This window comes from Talpa occidentalis, unplaced genomic scaffold, assembly GCF_014898055.3.
Source record: "Talpa occidentalis isolate TD23 unplaced genomic scaffold, MPIMG_talOcc4v2.1 talOcc4.8, whole genome shotgun sequence".
Taxonomy (NCBI): domain Eukaryota; kingdom Metazoa; phylum Chordata; class Mammalia; order Eulipotyphla; family Talpidae; genus Talpa; species Talpa occidentalis.
The window spans coordinates 41,334,253-41,353,638 of record NW_023605194.1 but is presented as its reverse complement, the minus strand read 5'-3'; the positions used below and the strand labels follow the sequence as shown (position 1 = coordinate 41,353,638).

The 19,386-nt window shown below is 43.6% G+C and overlaps 1 protein-coding gene and 1 pseudogene across 2 annotated transcripts in view; both read left to right on the top strand.

The window, feature by feature from the left end:
• The first annotated feature begins 551 nt into the window (after positions 1-551).
• On the top strand, positions 552-8,171 carry LOC119234630 (60S ribosomal protein L14-like; annotated as a pseudogene).
• Positions 8,172-11,646: 3,475 nt separating this feature from the next.
• The window catches only part of VCL (vinculin), a 101,782-nt gene continuing 94,042 nt past the window's right edge, over positions 11,647-19,386 (top strand). The window contains exon 1 of one of the 2 annotated variants that reach the window (XM_037497040.2): positions 11,647-11,920. In XM_037497040.2, coding sequence (XP_037352937.1) covers positions 11,753-11,920 — 168 coding nt within the window. In that variant the 5' untranslated portion in view covers positions 11,647-11,752. The remainder of the gene's footprint in view (positions 11,921-19,386) is intronic. The other variant, XM_037497039.2, reaches the window with a different exon arrangement.

Below are 19,386 nucleotides of genomic sequence, written 5' to 3'. Positions count from 1 at the left end.
TCCTTGTGTATCAGAAAGCGGCAAGTGCCTACATCAGGAAAGTAAAAGATTTCCTAGGGCTCTTAGTTTAGTTTCACAGGGCAGAATTTATCACCATCCTGCAAGGATCCTTGCAGGATCCTTGACCATCCCAGCTATGAGAGAGTATATTTTGTGTGGACAACCAGTACTTTTATACTAACAACAAAAGTGGAATTACTATACTTGGTTCCAACAATGTGTGGCTCATCATTTAAGTTTGAGTATGTTCTCACTTTTGGTCATGTTTGCCTCCACTGGCAGTTATATTTTCTAAATATTACATGTGATATTTTCTAAATATCAATGTGACATTGACAGTTCTCCACCAAAAAGTGGGGGCGGTGTCCATGCTTCCTTCCTGGAATCTGGACTGGTCTGTATATGACTTAGGTGGGAAGTGATATTTGTGAATTGCAAGGGTAGGTAAGGAAGGTGATACACTACCTAACTCCTGCTCTCTTGGGAGGTGTGCCTTTGGAGCTCTGAGCCCTGCATAAGAAGTCTGGTACTTTCGGCTGAACGTTGCCAAGATGGTATTTAGGTGCTTCATGGAGATCGGTCAGGTGGCCTGTGACTCCTTTGGGCCTCATGTTGGGAAACTGGTCACAATTGTAGATGTTATTGATCAGAATAGGGCTTTGGTTGATAAAGATTGGATGCAGGTTCAAATGTGTGAAGCTCACTGACTTCATTTTTAAGTTCCCAGACTGTGCCTACCAGAGGTGTATTTGACAAGCTTAGCAGGAAGCAGATATCAATTCCAAATGGGCTGCCCCAAGATGGGCCAAGAAGATTGAAACCAGAGAAAGGAAAGTAAAGACAACAGATTTTGATCATTACAAAATCATGAAGCTAAAGAAAATGAGGAACAGGGCCTCCCCTGGTGCCGCAGCGGTTGAGTGCTGGGCTGCGAAGAAGCTGCCCGCAGCCTCTGCAGTGCCGGTTCGATCCCCAGCCGCCGGCGAGGGTCCCACATGGTGTGCAGACCTCTCCTGCCATGCCTGCTGCTCCCCTCAGCAGTGTACTTCGTCAGTCTGCCTGTTCTGTTCCCCATTCTGGCTCTGGTGAATTCTCTCACCCGCCTGCACTTCTGACTGTACCCAGTGCTCGTATAAATAAACAAACAAACAAACAAATAAATAAATCTTTAAAAGAAAGAAAATGAGGAACAGAATAAACGAGCTTGAACAAACTTTAAAAGGCACCTCTTCTGAAAGTTTCTTCCAAAAAGCACTTGTTGCTAAGGGTGCAGCTACAGCAGCTGCTGCAGTTTCCAGCTAAAAAAGATGACCACTGCAGCCAAGAAGGCTCCAGCCCAGCAGGTTTCTGCCCAGAAAGCTGCAGGCCAGAAGCAGCGCTTCCAAAAGCTCAGAGGGGGGGCCTCCCTGGTGGCCCAAGGGGTTAAGCCTCAGCACTACCAAGCAGCAGACTTGCCTCGACTGCTGCTCCACTCAGCAGTATATTTCAGTAGATCTGCCTGTTCTGTCCCCAACTCTGTCTCTGGTGAATCCTTTCACACACACCCTCCCCCCACCTCTGGCCTACACCCCAGCTCTTGTATGCATAAATAAATAAATCTTAAAACAAAACAAAAGTTGGGCCTCCCTGGTGGCGCAAGGGTGGTGCACCACACTGTAAAGCAATCTGCAGCCTCTGCAGCATGAATTTGATCCCGGGTCAGCCAGGGAGCAACCCACATGGCGCAGCAGACCCCCTCCTGACTCACCTGCTGCTCCCCTCAGCAGTGTGCTTCCGTCAATCTGCCTGTTCTGTTCCCCACTCTGTCTCTGGTGAGTCCTCTCACCCCATGCATCTCTGGCCTGTACCCTGGCTCTTGTATGCATAAATAAATAAATCTTAAAAAATAATAAAATAAATAAAACAAATCAAAAGCTCAGAGGGGTCAGAAAGCTCCAGCCCAGACACTACCTGTTATAAAGACATTTGGCAAGGAAGTGTAAGTGCACACCAGGCTATTATAAAGTAATAAGAGCCCCCGCCACCCCCACCCCCACCCCCACCCCCACCCCCGTGGCGCAGCGGTTGAGCGCTGGGTTTCGAAGCTGCCTGCAGCCTCTGCAGCGCTGGCTCTATCCCCGGCCACCGGGTAAGAGTCCCACATGGCGCGACAGACCTCTCCTGCCGCCCGCTGCTCCCCTTAGCAGTGTACTTCGTCAGTCAGCCTGCTCTGCTTTCCCCTTTGGCTCTGGTGAATTCTCTCACCGTCCCATGCTTCTGACTGTACCCAGTGCTTGTATAAATAAATAAATAAATCTTAAAAAAAAAAGTAATAAAGGTTTTTTTTTTGGCACACTGGCTAATCTAAAAAAACAAAAAAGTCTGAGTCCCCTGAAACCACCATGCTTGAGAGACATCGGAGGAATTACATAGAAATATTATAGAGATGCCTGAGAGGCTCTGTCTCATTCAAGCCCCCAGCTTTTCAAGTGTTTCCAGCCCAGGTGTCAGATGTATGAGTGAGGAAGTTCTGAGAAGACACCAGCTGTCCTTACTATCAGACTGCATCCTCTTGAGAGAGACTGAATTATACCTTCTGGCATAGTCACCCCTTCTGTGCCACTGAAAACGTGAAAGAAGAAAGGATTATTGTTTTTAGACTAACTTATATGCAGTAATAGAGACTAATATATATATCTCCATAATATTGGATTTGATAAGCTCAAGATGAAGGAGAGAGTGCCTACTAGGTAGGCAGCCAAATGTGTTTGCCCCTCTCATAAGCAATAAATGTTTGAAAACAACAATTCAATGCCTATCAAAATAAAACTCCAAGGCTATTTTTCAAAGCATTATTTATAATAATGAAAAGGTGGAGACAGCTGAAATTTCTAATAATAAGGTGATGTTTAAATAAATTATTATTCTTACAAATTCAAATATTATATGGCTATAAACTGACTATAAAATCATGTATTGAAAACTATCCAATGCCATAATCATATATTCTTGATATAATACTTTTAGGTAAAAATAGCAGGTATTAAAGTAGAATACTATAAAAGGGTAAATTTTATGGCATGCAAATTATCTCAGTAAAAACTTATATGAGGGAAAAAACCACAAAAAAATATAAGTAGAAAAAAGACTGAAAGTGATAGATCAAAGTGTCATTAGTAGTTATCTCTGGGAACTAGAATTTTACATAGGTTTTAATAGTCTTTGTAGCTTTCTTACAAAATGTAGAATGTTGAAGTGCAATAAAAGGTGAGAAAATTGGCAAAAGTATAAAGCTGAAAATGATTTAAGTCCACGTCGAATTTTTAAAAAAACTGTTCCAAAAAGGGGAAGAATAAGATGATATGGCAGTTATATTTTTTTTTATAAGTAAATTTTTTTTTTAAGATTTATTTATTTATTTATACAAGCACTGGGTACAGTCAGACGAGCAGAGGGTGAGAGAATTCACCAGAGCCAGAGCGGGGAGCAGAGCAGGCAGAAGGACCGAGGTACACTGCTGAGGGGAGCAGTGGGCGGCAGGAGAGGTCCGTGTGCCATGCGGGACCCTCCTCTGGTGGCCGGGGAGCAGCCGGGGATCGAACCGGCGCCGCAGAGGCCGCGGGCAGCCTCGCAACCCAGCGCGCAACCGCTGTGCCACCGGGGAGGCCCGGCAGTTATATTTTTAACTTTGTGAGGAACACTTTAACTGTTTTCCATAATGACTATCAATTTATATTCCCAACACTATATAAGGATTCACTTTTCTCCATCTTCTCACCGACAGTTGTAGCTTTTTTGAATTTTGATGACAAACAAGCCAACAGATGTGAGGCAATATTTCATCATGTTTTTGATTTGCATTTCCCTGATGATTAGTGATATTGAACACCATTTCATATACCTGTTGGTCATTGTACATCTTCTCTGGAAAACGCAGTTCCATTTCTAGGTATATATCCAAAGGAAATAAAAGCTAGCTCTCAAAGAGATATCTGTACTCCATGTTCATTGCAGCATTATCCACAATAGGCAAGGCATGGGGAAAAATCTAGGTGTTCACTGAAGGAGAAAGAATTGTGATACATACACGCGCACACACACACAATTCAACTTTTAAAAAAGAAGGAAAACCATGTTCAATAATGTAGACGAATCTAGAGGACATCATGCTAAATGAAATATGTCAGACACAAAACATAAATATTATATGATCTCACTTAGATGTGGAATCTAAAAATGTCAAACTCATACAAACAGAATAGAAGGGTGGTTACCAGGGGACCAAGAAGAGGAGAGGGTGATGGGAGAAATGTAGAGATGTTGGTAAAAGAGTACAATCTTTCAGTTATAAAATAAATAAATCCTGGACATGTAATGTATAACATGATGACTATTGTTAACAATAATGTATTGTAAATACAAAATTTTCTAAGGGAGTAGATGTTACGTCTTCTCACCACACACGCACACACAGGCACACCGTGATAACTATCTGAGGTGATGGATGTGTTGATTAGCTTGATTATGATAATTATTTCACAATGTATACAAATATATCAAAACATCACATTATAGACCTTATGTGCACAACTTTTATTTGTTAATTATACTTCTAGTAAGCTGGGGGAAAAAGAGAAGAGAAGAGGGGCCTCCCCGGTGGTGCAAGGGGTTAACCACCACATTATGAAGCTATCTGCAGTCACTGCAGCATGAGTTCAATCCCTGGCCAGGGAGCTACCCACATGGCCAGTAGACCTCTCCGGACTCGCCTGCTGCTCCCCTCAGCAGTGTACTTCGGTTGTCTGCCTGTTCTGCTCCCCACTCTGTCTCTGGTGAATCCTCTCACTCCCTGTACCTCTGGTCTGTACTCCAGTTTCGTATGCATAAATAAATCAATCTTTAAAAAAAAAGAAAGAAAAGAGAAGAGCCAATTGTTTTCAAAGAGATGGGGGAAGTGGTTGTGGTTTTTGGTGGGGTGGAGTGTGGTATACTTGCAATGTTTGGGGAGAAGAAGGAAGGGCTATTCAGGGAGTCACTGTGTGATACTGATGTGGGGACCTGTGGGGAAGGGACTGGTGAGGTTGTCTAGATAGAGAAGGTGCATCTGTGGTGATTTGGGGATGCAATGTACGTGCAGAAGTAGTAGTTTCAGCCATGAAGTCATGAAGTTTTCGGAGTATACTGAGTTGTAAGTAAATCTTTAGACCAGCCCAAAAACTGATCAGGAGGAGAACACAGAAACCTGGAGTGAAACTGAGCATCCTAACTAGATATGGAAGACTCAGGTTTTATAGCCAGGTCTGTCTTTGACTAAAATTTCCAAAAATTATAGTCACACTGACAGTTACTACTACATCTCTATTTTCCAGTCTGTGTAATAAAAGAGAGCTGTTCTTGTTTTCACCTACTTCAGGAAACTGCAAAGGATTTAAAAGAATCAGAAGTTTCCATATCATGGAACACTATATGAAATACCACCTTAAAAATCTCTTTCCCAATTATTTGAGAAATGCTAATTTTTTTAAAGATTTATTTTTTATTTATACAATAGCCGGGGTACAGGCCAGAGGCGCGGAAGGTTGAGAGGATTCACCAGAGGCAGAGTGGGGGGCAGAACAGGCAGACGGACTGAAAGCACTGCTGAGAGGAGCAGCGGGCACAGCAGGAGAGGTCTGCTGCACCATGTGGGACTCTCCCTGGCCGGCTGGGAATCGAACCCGCACTGCAGAGGCTGCAGAAAGCTTCACAGCGCTGTGCTCAACCACTGCGCCACCAGGGAGACCCAAGAAATGCTAAATTTTTATATATCATATATCGTTCCTGTCATTCGTGTCCTTCAAACTAATTACAAGGCTAAGATTGTACTAGCCACAACCACAAGCAAATGTCACACAGTCCTTAACTGCTGTAGGTTATAATTTTGTGGAAATTTACCTTTTCCTTCTTATCTTTGAGTTGTATGAACCTTCACATTAGTCTGACTACACTAATCGCTGTCCTAGAACAAACTCCCAACCACCATCCATGTCTTGCTTATTCTGGAATGTCTGCCTTCTTTTTCTTTCTTCCTTTTTTTAAATTTATTTATGCATATGAGAATTGGGGTACAGGGCAGAAGTGTGGAGGGTGAGAGGATTCATCAGAGACAGAGTGGGGAATAGAACAAATACACTGCTGAGGGGAGCAGCAGGCGAGACAGGAGAGGTCTGCTGTGCTATGTGGGCAGCTACCTGGCCAGGGATTGAACTCGTGCCACAGTGGTAGGTTGAGTCTTAAGCCCTTGTGCTACCAGGGAGGCCCTGGAATGTCTGCCTTCTAGCCTGCCTAGCCAAACATTATTCTTCCTCAGTTCTATTGTTCCATACACTCTTTCTTATCATCAGGCAAGTGATCACCTCCTACTTGGAACTCAACCATATGGTCTTCACCACAACTTTGTAACTTAGTTTTATGATGGTTCTTAGTGCAGCTAGGAATTGACCCCTCTCTCCACTGGTAATGTTTTCTGAGTGCTTATTATGTGTTAAGTCCTTTGCAATCAGTGACTTTGAAAACATTATTATCCATGCTTTAGAGATGCCAAATGTCAGATTGAAACCATGTGGCTAAGTGTCTAGCTATAGGTCTGGGGTTCTATTGCTTTGTAAGAATAGCAAAACAGCTATTGGGGGACATCTAGCAGCCTCTGCCATAGACAGGAGAGAAATATAAAATGGTCAATGCAATGAAAGGACAATTAGAAGTGCCATGATGGAGAAAGGGTTGGTATAAACACCTTAGGCCAGGGTCATGTAGTGGGAAATCTCAAAGAAAGGACTAGAAGAAGTGGACCTTGTAAGTAGGCACATTATATTGTATTGCTTTGTGATAAATTACCACAAATGTATTATGTCACAATTGAATAGGTCAGAAGTCCTGAATGCTATGACTGGGTTCCCTGCTTAATACCATAAAGCTAAAATGAAGGTGTTGATTGGCTTGAGCTCTCATCTGGAGGCTCTAGGGAAAAATCTGCTTCCTATGTCATTCTTTTTGGTAGAAATGAGCTCTTTTTTAAATTAATTAAATTTTTTTCTTACGTCAACGTGGTCCCCATAGTTCAATGAGTTCTTGATGTTACTAAATGAGGTCACTGTTTTTCTTTGCTTTCAGTCAGTTTGGGGCCACTCTTAGCTTCCAGAGGCTGCCAGCATTCCTTGACGTGTGGCCTTCTTTTTTTTTTTTTTAAATATTTATTTATTTATTTATACAAGCACTGGGTACAGTCAGAAGCGCGGGAGGGTAAGAGAATTCATCGGGGCCAGAGTAGGGAGCAGAACAGGCAGACTGACAAAATACACTGCTGAGGGGAGCAGCGGCGGCAGGAGAGGTCTGCACGCCATGTGGGACCCTCTAGCGGCCAGGGATCGAACCGGCTCTGTAGAGGCTGCAGGCAGCTTTGCAACCCAGCGCTCAACTGCTGCGCCACAGGGGAAGCCCGACATGTGGCCTCTTGCAACAACAACTCATCCAGCAACAACTCATCAAGTCCTTTTTGTGCTTTTAATTTTTAACTTCCTTTTCAGTGACCAACTGGAGAAAATTCTCTGCTTTCAAGGGGCTCACGTGATTCTATCAGGTCTACATGGATTTTCTTGTTACCTAAAGATCAATTGTGTGATACAACACCTAATCATGGAAGTGAAGTTCATTATATTTACAGTTCTGGGATAGTATGAAGGGTGTGAGATATAGGTGGACATCTTAGTATTTTACCTACCACAGTGGATAAACCTTAGACAAGCAGTGAGACCTTCCAGGTTGGAAAGAAATGTAGGTAAAGATCAAAAGCGAAATTCTACCAGAGATTTTTGAAGACTGTGAATATCTGTTTGTGAGAGTTTCAGTAATAATAACAATAATAATAGCTCCCCTTTACTGAAGATCTCTTGGGTGCTTTACTCAAATAGATTCACCAATACTACACCCATACTTTGAGGGAAGTATTATTCTACATTTACAAAGAAAAAAATTCAAGAAAGACTACTTGCCAGAGTTCTATACCAATCATGTTGCAAAGCTAGGGTATGGTTCCAAATATGTGCTCTTTGAACTGTTTAACCCATCTGTGTATGGGTCAGGGTGGGGACGTGGAAGGAGGTAGATTGATCCGGGCCAAGGCTGTTCAGGGCATTGATGTTAACATAAGTTAACGGATGCGATGGAAGATTTTAAAGGTAGAAAGCGGGGACAGAAGTGGATATATATGTGGTAGAGGGGAGCATGTGGACTGGATATCCAATGTGGTATTTTAGGAAGGTTAGCCTGACTAGTCAAGAGTAGCCTGGATTACAAGATTGGAGTCAGAGATGATGTGTTACAGCTAAAAGACTATTTATTGTATGATGAAGTTAATTTTCAGGAAATTCAAGGGACAGAAGAACATGTTAAACTGCATATAAGAATACAATTAGCAAAGTGGAGGCAGAGTGAGAATTGCAGGGGGAAATTATATATAGTTCCATCACCCAATGTTACTATTATTAGTATGAAATAATGAGCAGAGAAAACAGCTGTGGGAATCGTGGTAGGACTAGACAAAAAATGATGAGAGTCTCCATAAGGAATGGGAGTTTCTAGGGAGTTGTTTAGTAATTAAGAGGCAGTCATGGTCAGATCTTAGCTAACTGTGTAACTAGGGTCATGTTCATTCGTGATCAATCAGTGCAATCGCGTTGAGCCTGCACTAAGAAGAACTTCCCATTAAGGGTCTAACATTTTGCAGTCACTGACTTGATTCTTAATAACATTATCTTTGAGTGTGTATTTTTGTTAAAGATTTATTTATTTATGCATACAAGAACTGGGATACAGGCCAGAGGTGCAGGAGGTTGAGTGGATTCACAGGAGACAGAGCGGGGAGTGTAGCAGTGGGCAAGACAGGAGAGGCCTGCCTCGCCATGTGGGTATTTCCCTGGCCAGCTGGGTATCGAACCCATGCTACAGAGGCTGCGGACAGCTTCACAGCCCTGCCCTCAACCCTCTGCACCACCAGGGAGGCCCTGAGTGTGTATTTTATAGGAAAAATCTAAGGGAACAATGGGTCATGCACCAAAGGCTTAGGGTTTCGGTATTTGTATAGTTCTGCCTCCTATCACCTCCCTTGAATGGGTTCTCAGCTGTCTGCTGCTCCAACTTCTGGCCCCTAACCCTGCTCAGCCTTCCCATCCTTGCCCCTGTGGGAGTGACCACAGTTGCTCTCTGCTCCACTTTTGTGTGTGCTCCTCATGGTGTCAACAGATAAAGCAGGACCATGACAGTGCCAGAGCATGTTTGCAGTTGACTCAGTGGTGGTAGTCTCTTGCCTTCCCTTGATCGAATTATTGAGCGACTCTCAGTGCACAGGTTGCAAAAACCTTTTGAGGTTACCCATTTATGGGTTGGGGAAGGCAAGCCTGTGGAAAGGGCTTCTTGCCCCTAGTCAGTCCAGCAGCTGGCAGGAGGGGGCTCCAGTTAACTGGTAGGTTTCTGTTGGGGGTGGTCTGCATATCACCAAAGGATTTGTCCTGCCCAGGGAGTACAACATTAAATAGCAAAGAAAAAAATACTATGAAAGTTGGCAACAAATTTTACATGTTATTACTTTTATAGAGGCATGTTTATTTAGTTTGTTTTTGTTTTATACATCCTGGGTACAGTCAGAAAGGGTGAGAGAATTACCAGAGCCAGAGCGGGGAGCAGAGCAGGCAGAAGGACCGAAGTACACTGCTGAGCGGGCGGCAGGAGAGGTCTGCGCGCCATGTACTCCTTCGAACCGGCGCCGCAGAGGCCGTGGCATTCGCAACCCGCGCTCAACTGCTGCGCCACCGGGAGGCCCACATGTTATTACTTTTAAAAGCCCTTTTCCCTGCTTTTATGAACAGGGGAATTTGTGTTTTATTTTGTGCTGGGCTTGACAAATTGAGTATAATCTTAGACAAACTGCAGAACTTCAGTTTCTTGATCTGAAAAATGGGGGAGAATAAAATAGTATATATTGCATGTGACCAATTTAAATAAGAACTTTCATAGTGCCTGGATCTTAGAAAATACCAAATGTTAATGTAAAATAGAGAACTATAGAAATGCCTATAAGGAGATAAAAGTAGTAACAAAAAAAAAACTGACAATATTAAGAAAAGGAAAGATGCAGGATTTGGCAATATGCACAGAAGAAACGGGATATACATTGCTGGACAAAGTTAGCTTCAAAAATTGCATAGGGAAACACACATAGTTTAACTTCTTGCAAAATGTGGGATCTAGAAAAATATTTTCATTGACTTGGGCATCTAGTGCTTGAAGACATTAGTGAAAATGTTTTCCTCTTGAAATGGGGAAGCTTGATCAAAAGAGAATTTAAGGTGAATACATTTATAATATGCCTTCCACAAAGCATGCTGTGAGAGGATTTGGTAGTTTAGTATTATTTATGAAAATGTAAAATGTGGGCCTCCCTGGTGGTGCAAGGGGTTAAGCAGCGCACTATGAAAAAATCCACAGCCTCTGCAGCACAAGTTGGATCCCCAGCCCACAAGAGAGCAACCCACATGACGAAGCAGACCTCTCCTGTCTTGCCTGCTGCTCCCCTCAGCTGTGTATTTCAGTCAATCCATCTGTTCTGCTCCCCGCTCTGTGTCTGATGAATTCTCTCACCCCTTGCATCTCTGGCCTGTACCCCAGCTCTTGTATGCATAAATAAATAAATTAAAAAAAAATGTAAAATGTAAATACTTTGGCATTTTCACTTCCTATCTAAATACAGAGGTGCACAACGCAGATGCAAGGACCTAATGTTCCTGCAGAATTGATTTTTAACAGTGGAACACAAAAACCTACATTGGATTTTGCAATGTAAATGTCCATTATTAGGAAAATGGCTCTATAAGTGTGAATGCATACCGTGGACTACCAGCAGCCATGAAAAAGGAGATCCACCTGTATTTTCTTTTTCTTTTTACACCTGTATTTTCTATAGTGAAAGATAACCAGGGAATTTTAAGGAGAAAATATAAAATTCCAGGAAAATGTTTAATCCCTTTTATCTAGAAAATATATATGTACGGAAAATGGTTACTGTCACTGTGTCTCTCCCAGGAGAAATAGTGGAGCGCGTGTGAATGAATGGGAATTTCATGTTTCTCTATGCACTTGTTTGAATGTTTTATCAAAAACGTTTTGCTGGATCCCTCAGAGGAAACTGAAAAAGTATTTTGTGGGCCTTCTGTGACGGCTAAAGTTGAGGAGGTGGGGAGACGTCTGGCCTCTCGGTCTCCTCAAACTCAGCGTTGCCAGAGGTGAGGAGCCCCCGCCCCGCTGAGGTGATTCTGCGGAGGGGCGGAGCTCCGCCGGGGCGGGAGGCGGTCCCCGGGGGCGGGGCCACCGACTCCAACCGCACGCTCGCTCCCACCACCATGCCCTTATAAGGAGCGCCCGGCGTTGAGCTCGGGAATCTGGTCGCTATCCCTGCGGCGCAGCCCCAATCCCAGGCCCCTCCCTTGGGAATGGGGGCGGGCGGGCTCTTGGCGGCGCGGCGGCGGGGCATATAGCACTAGGCCCAATAGGAGTGGTGCCCAGTGTCTCAGCGGCGCTGTCATTGGGCACGGCGAGCCGAGGAGGCGGGGCACCCTAGAGGCTCGTTACGCCAGGGGAAGCCCTGACTCGAGAGTCTCTCTTGGAGTCTCTCAGCGGTTTGCCGGCCGCGCGGTTCCCTGTTCTGTGTAGCCCGCGGTTCGCCGCCCCGCTAGCCGCCGCGATGCCGGTGTTTCACACGCGCACCATCGAGAGCATCCTGGAGCCAGTGGCGCAGCAGATCTCGCACCTGGTGATCATGCACGAGGAGGGCGAGGTGGACGGCAAAGCCATTCCTGACCTCACCGCGCCCGTGGCCGCCGTGCAGGCAGCCGTCAGCAATCTCGTCCGGGTGAGTGCGCCGGGCCTGAGGTGTGGAGCGGGGGCGGAGACACCCCAGGGGTCCGGGGCCGCCACGTCGCGCCCCTTCACCCTCCGGCTGCCAGTGTCTTTGCGCGTGGGCTTCGGAGCCAGATGGCCAAGGGTTCAAATCCTGACTCCCTCGCTCGCACTGTGACCTTGAGCGGGCTCCTGAGACTCTCTGGGCCTCAGTTTCCTCACCTGTGAAGTGGGGGCAGTCATAACCATGCCTGCTTTGCGGGTCGTTGAGAAGATTCCGCGAGGTGGTAGTTGTGAAGTGCCTAGTGCAGTGCCTGGCCCACAGTAGGTGCTCAGTTAACCGCAGTTGTGGGGATGCGTGCTGCTCCTTCCCCTCAGCGTGCTGTCTGTCCACGTTGACAGCCTTGCTGTAGGCTCCTTTGCAGCTTTCCCTAGTCTGGCCAGTGAGCCGGCGGGCTCTCCGACTGATTCCTTTCAGGGATTTTTTATTTGAGCCACATTCTTCCTTCTAATACTTCTGCCCCCACACCCTGACACTTGCCTCACCCGTCAGCTCTCCCGCGTCAGGCCCTTCTGTCCGCTTGTCTAACTCGCCAGTCACTCGCCTGTCTGTCTCCTCCCTTCCTGGGCATTCTACTTCTGCTTACACCTCCGGCACCCTGAAACACTGGAGAATTTCTTTATGCTGTAATTCATGACGGCGAGTTCCTTTCCCGCTTTCCTTTAATCCCACTGCTGTTCATTTTCTTCCCTCTCGTGGAGATTGCCACCTGGCTTTACCTGCTGTCAAGCGGCTTCCTTCCACTGGGGTCTTTCCAGACTCTCGGGCCCTCCTCTTCAGCCCCTCCTCCTGGCAGGAAGCAAGATGGAGCTGCTGGGAGAGGCCTGTGGAATCTGGGACCCGCGGGCTCCTGCTGAAGGGAAAGATCTGGCGTCTTTTCCCCAATTCACAACTTTGCTGGGTGGCTAAGGGGCTCTGCAGATTCCTGTAACCCACAGCTGTGACTAATCAACTGAGGTGGCTCCTGGAGGAGGCAGAGCCCACTTCTGAAATGGGAAAAAAAGGTGCTGTGATCTATCTCCGAACGCCCCTAGCTAATATCACACATTTCTTTTCCATCCACGGTGGGTGACTCAGACTGCTGCTGCTTGTGAGGAGCAACTCTGGAAAAAGTTCATACTGCTCCCCCACAGAGCTGTGTAAATAGTGTCTGTCAGGGTTGTTGGGAGGCAACTGTAGATCTGGGTGGGGCTTGGGTTACTTATCTGATTAGAGCACTTGAATGCACTAGAGGCACTTGGGCAGCTGAAAGTCTTCCTTAGTCTTCAGGGACCTCTGAACTGTCTCAGGCAGTTAGGAGACTGGTAGCTAGGAAAACAGGAAGACACTACTGACCAAATTCCAAATCTGCCTTCTCTATAGACTTAGTAAAAACCTATTCCCTAGGAATAATGATGTGTTCAAAATGTCTGGTTCCACATTGTTCTTGTTCTTTTTGTAATTCATTTAAATCTAAGACTCCAGAGTACATTCTTATGTAGTGTTGTCTAACATGGCTGCATTCCAGGCCTCCATTTCTCAACAAATAGGAAACAATGTAAAGAGACAAGGTAATAGTGTCCCTCCATGGAGTACTTCAGGAAATGAAGTCTTAAAACCACATGTTGCACTTGGAGCAGAACTAGCCTAGTTTAGGGATTGCTATCTGGGTAGGCTGTGTAGAGAAATGTTATTTATTAGCTTCAATGCCATGAATTAATAAGAATTGAATGTTTGCTGTATAGGGAGCTTTGCAGTAAGCTCCCTCAGCTTGGGGTGTTGTTCTCAGCTTGGGGTGTGCATCAGAATCAACAGTGGGACATTTTAGAAATAAAGATGTTCAGCCCCCACCCTGAAGTTGCTGAGGAGCTCTCCAGGGGTCTTTGTATTTTTAATAAGCCCCATAGGTGATTGTGATAAACACTCTCAGGAAGGACTCTGACAGACTCTGTGAGACAAAAACAAAAGAAATAAGTCCGCTCAGAAGCCGATAATAATACATATAGTTACATACCAGTACCAACAAAGTAAGAGACTAAATTGGTGGTAGATATGAATTAGCAGAAAGAAAGTTGTTGGGTTTGTGCTCATAGATAGCCAATTATGAACAAAATTACCCATGAATAAGTTACTTCCAGGTTACAGCAAGATTGTCTTGATTAGCTTGGGAAGCAAGTTGGAGAGAAATTGGAGATGCTGTAGTCAGCACATGAGATGGGCAGTTTAACCCTAGGTTTTAGTCAGTAAGATGAACGAAGAGTATAGGAAGAAAGGGTGAGAATAGTGTATGAGGGACTGTATAGGCTGTGTTTTGGGACGCCTTACCCATTGCTTAGAATTCTCAATGACATTTGAGGCCCTTGTATATATGCTGCTGAGTATTGTGATGAATCATATACATGTGTCAAATTCCCAACTAAGTTGTGCCTGGAGAACAGGCCTTGTTTGATATTTATTTATATACTCCCCAGTTCCTACCCTCACCATTGCCACAGTATGACAATTGTTGAACAAAAAAAGGAGTTATGAGAAGGGAGGTGAATTAGCAGACTTAAAATTGGTTGTGCATAAAGAAAATGCAGGCTTAGACTTTGGGTATGGCAGGAAAATGAAGAAACTGTTATAGGACAGGGAGAGGGGTAGCCCAAGCCCCGCAAACCTGCCTATACTAAATGGGTTCTGCCATCCGCCGCATCAACACAAAACTAGGAAACAATACAGGTAAGGCAAAGAGTCTAGTTTCTAAATGAAGCACCCAAAGTTACCCGTCCCTCGTGGGTAAAGTCCCATCCATATGGGATTGGCCCAGAACAAGGCCCCAAAGCCTGCTACAAGTCTAAAGCATCTTCCAGTGGGGACCCACAGAAAAGGGTCACAAACAACCGGACAAGCCCGGAAGGAAAAGAGCAAAATCAACATCAAGATAAAAGCTGCCATTGTCAACTCCCCACAGGTCTCACCCACATTTGTGTCACCCAGTCCACGACCAAAAGACAAGCGCAGTTTCTTTATGTGTCTCTAGGCTCCATGCGCCTCCTCCAGGTCTCCTGGCTCCATCCTGCTTCCTTCCTCAGTCTCTTCTGCCGCTTCTCTCTTCCTGCTCAGCTCCATCCTCCCTTGGGTGGGGCAGGGAACCTGGAACTTCCCCTTTCCTGGGAACCACCCTGTTACAATCCCCCTTTAATTTTATTCCACCATATCTATGGAAGAACTCACACACAAAGCCACACAATCAAACTCACGTCCAATTTTCGTTAAAACAGACAAATCCCTATGGAAGTTATGCAAAAACAGACTCTGAAATAAGTAGCAAAAATTACTACCACTATTGTATGCTGTGTTGGTATCAAGGGGAGAGAAAATGTGACAAGTTAGCTTTGCTGGAAAAAATTAAACCTTTCTGCAGATCCTGGTTAGTCAAAACAAAACAAACAAAACAAAAATTTCGTGGATTCAGGACAGAATGCATAAAAAAAAAAGTTCCAGTATTATGTCAAAGAAACCTTAGTAAATGTCAGGTGTATTTCCAGGTCTATTGAGTCCTTTGTAAGAAAGTTTTACTCTCAACAGTTCCATCAATAGGAATCTGTTGAGACCTTTTCTCCCTATATTTCCAGAAACAATTTCTGTAGATGTGAAACAATTGAATTATACAATATTACAAGGTGACAATCACCACTGACAATTTACATACATACCCGATACTACTGTTAACATATTGGACATACCAAAGTTTTTTACCATTTCCCCAGTGACAATGCTTCCCTTCCAGTTTACTTCATTAGGTAAAAGCCAAATAGAACAAATTCATGTAATGCTTTCCCAGGAGGAAAAGGAGAAACTTCGTGGAGTGTCTCAGGAGCTCTACTGAGGTTCCACAAAATTTCCTTGCATCAGTCAAATGACAGGCCACCAAATTTGTACTTGAATTTAGATTTCTGGAAGCTTTGCCATAAATATCAGAAAATTAACAGAAACAACAATATTCAATCTCTATGAAGGCACCGGCTTAGTTCAGTAGCACAATGTTGACAATCAAACCATAACTTTTTGTTTTTCATAACCGGAGACTTTTTTTTTTTTTTCAACGTCTATGGGCACCATGTATACCAATTTGTCGATCACTGGAGGTCAAGACAGTTAGACACAAGGACATACAGACATACAACGTATAGACAAAGACAGTTTTTTTTTAGTTATGCCACGTAGAATATGTTATGTAACTGCAGTTTTACTCCATAGGCTCAGAAAAAAAAATGTCAAAGTCCAAAAAAAAATGTGGAGTGTTGCTGGCAGAAAATTTCCAGTTGTCATCCTGCAAACCTAAGACTTTGGAAATAGGAAGGAAAAGTTTTATTAATCACAAGAGTTACATGACCTTGTTTATCACCTTAGGGTTTTCAGTGTTGAAGACTTTTTATTAGAAGTCAATCCTGGGGTATTCTGTACAGCAACTGAAAGAATAAAAGTAACAGTTAACTTTCAAGCAAAAGGAGTCATCTCTTGTTAGCCACCAAGCAGGCACTCCTTGGGTTTCCTGGAATAGAACCTGAAAAATCAAATCAAATTATCAGTAATTAACTTTCAATTAAAGGAGTCATCTCCTTACTTCTGTTAGCCACTCTGGGACAGAAGCTGAAAGAGCAGAGTAAAACATCTAAGCACAGATTACACCTCCCCACACTAGGGAGGGGCAACACAACACAGGTATGAAAACCTGATACAGTTACATGATGCACCCTAAAGAGTGCTTTCCATAACAGACCTTCCTCAGTAGGAAGCAGAAACTTAGAATCTTGTCTTACACCAGCAATTGAACAAATCCAGTATTCAAAATGGCAAACATGCCCAAAACAAATTGTGTAGACAAAATTTATAGCAGCAAAATCCTTTCAGACTCAGACAAAATCTTGTTAATTTTTTGATCCAGACTTTGCAAAAATTCAAGTTATCTCCAAGAACCCATCAAGGATACCAGCGATTACCAGTTACTGCTTAAGGCTACTCTTTCTTAACACCCAGGCATACATTTGCTAATTAAAACACCACTGCTCCACAGTTGGCTTGCAAATCCATCAGGCAGAGAGCAGGAAGTAGCCAAAGACAAAGCAACATACCACTGAAGAACCATTATTGCCTTTAGAAATGCTAATGAGACAGCAGAGATTACAAAAAGAAAGAAAAAAAAGTTCCAAGTGGCCTCAGACGCCATCTTTGATCTGGCCACATGGTCCAATGTACTGCCTAATCTTTTGAGTAAAACTGGCACAGAACAATTTCCACAAAATCAAATGTCTTAGCAAGTCACTACAAACAAATTACATACAGACACACAGATCTTCACAAAGCCCAAGCCAGTTTTTCAACAGTAAATCGACATATGAAACAAACACACCGGAGAAACCAAAAATCACATTTGCGCTTATGGTAGCCAGTGCCATAGGGAAGCCCAATTTCCCATGGGGCTGACTAACCACGGATGGCTCTGTCCTAAATCACGTTGGACGCCAAATCTGTTATAGGACAGGGAGAGGGGTAGCCCAAGCCCCGCAAACCTGCCTATACTAAATGGGTTCTGCCATCCGCCGCATCAACACAAAACTAGGAAACAATACAGGTAAGGCAAAGAGTCTAGTTTCTAAATGAAGCACCCAAAGTTATCCGTCCCCTCGTGGGTAAAAGTCCATCCATATGGGATCGGCCCAGAACAAGGCCCCAAAGCCTGCTACAAGTCTAAAGCATCTTCCAGTGGGGACCCACAGAAAAGGGTCACAAACAACCGGACAAGCCCGGAAGGAAAAGAGCAAAATCAACATCAAAATAAAAGCTGCCATTGTCAACTCCCCACAGGTCTCACCCACATTTGTGTCACCCAGTCCACGACCAAAAGACAAGCCAGTTTCTTTACGTGTCTCTAGGCTCCATGCGCCTCCTCTAGGTCTCCTGGCTCCATCCTGCTTCCTTCCTCAGTCTCTTCTGCCGCTTCTCCTCTTCCTGCTCAGCTCCATCCTCCCTTGGGTGGGCAGGGACCTGGAACTTCCCCCTTTCCTGGGGACCACCCTGTTACAAAACCATGAATTAGAAATATAGTAGGATTATTAGAACTTCTTAATAGAACTCTTAGTTTTGCTAGGATAATATAGTGTTATTATAACAAAACTGATTTTTGAACAAATACTCTGAAATTTTTATAGTTTTCTTTCAATTTCCTTGGGAGGTTCTGTCTTTATCCTTGTGCTTTGAGAATTTCTTTCAGATTATGTATGTCAAAAGTCTTGTTTTATTTTGGTCAAGTAAATTTGATCTCAGTGAGCATTCATTAGCCTTCATAATTTTTGTACCACTCTTGAGTCCAAATGACTTTTGGATATTTCCAAAATTAAAATTTGCCAAATGAAAAGAAAATTCTCAATTGTTCAGCAGTCATCCTCCTATCAAATAGGTATTTCCTGAGAGCTCCCTTAACTATCAAAGCAATAAGTGTGATGCTGGGCAGTATATGTGTAATATTGGGTTAAAAGTTCTAAGTGGCCCCAGGAAGTGAACTGCTATGAAAGTTCAGAAGAAAGTGAGATTACCTTTGATGGGAGCATTGGGAAGACTTCATGGAAAATGTAACATTTGAGCTGACCTTAAAAACAGATGGGATTTGGAAGATGTAGTAAGAAAGCTATTACAAGAGTAAAGAACTACCAGACAATGGCTCAGAATTAGGAGAATCTGAGGACTAAGTTTTGACTTAGGGTATCATAGGGTAACTACTTTTTGGGAGGCAACACTCATCTGGATGTGTCATTTCACAGATATCATTAAACAAAAGTAATTTGATCATTTTATACACATATAACTGAGTCATCACTTTTACTCCATGCTGGGGAGCCAGAAGGGAGGTATAGAATGAGAATAGTTATTTACATGTCCTTTTTTAAGTTTGGGATTCTCAGTAAGAGCATTAAAAATAAACAGCTTTGTTGAGATATAACTCACATGCCATACAATTTATGCATGTAAAGTATACAATTCAGTGGTGTTTTTTTTTTTTTTAGCATGTTGACAGAATTGTGCAATCACCATTGTGATGTAAATTGAGGACATTTTTGTGCCTTCAAAAAGACTTCTATACCCATTAGCAGTCATTGATTTTCTCCCATCCCCTACCTTCCCAGCCCTAGGCAACCAGCAATCTATTTTCTGTCTTTTGCGTTTGCCTATTGTGGACTTTTCATCTACATGGGAGCATAAAATGTGTTTTTTGTGTGTGTCTGATTTGTTTCACTTATCATGTTTGCAGAGTTCATCCATGATGTATTAGCTGTATCATCAATTGTATCAGAACTTTAATCCTTTTTATTGTTGAATAATATCCCATTGTATTCCAATAGTAAAACAAGGAGGTAGGCTAAGAAAGAGGAGGGTGAGAAAGGGAAAAATAAAGGAGG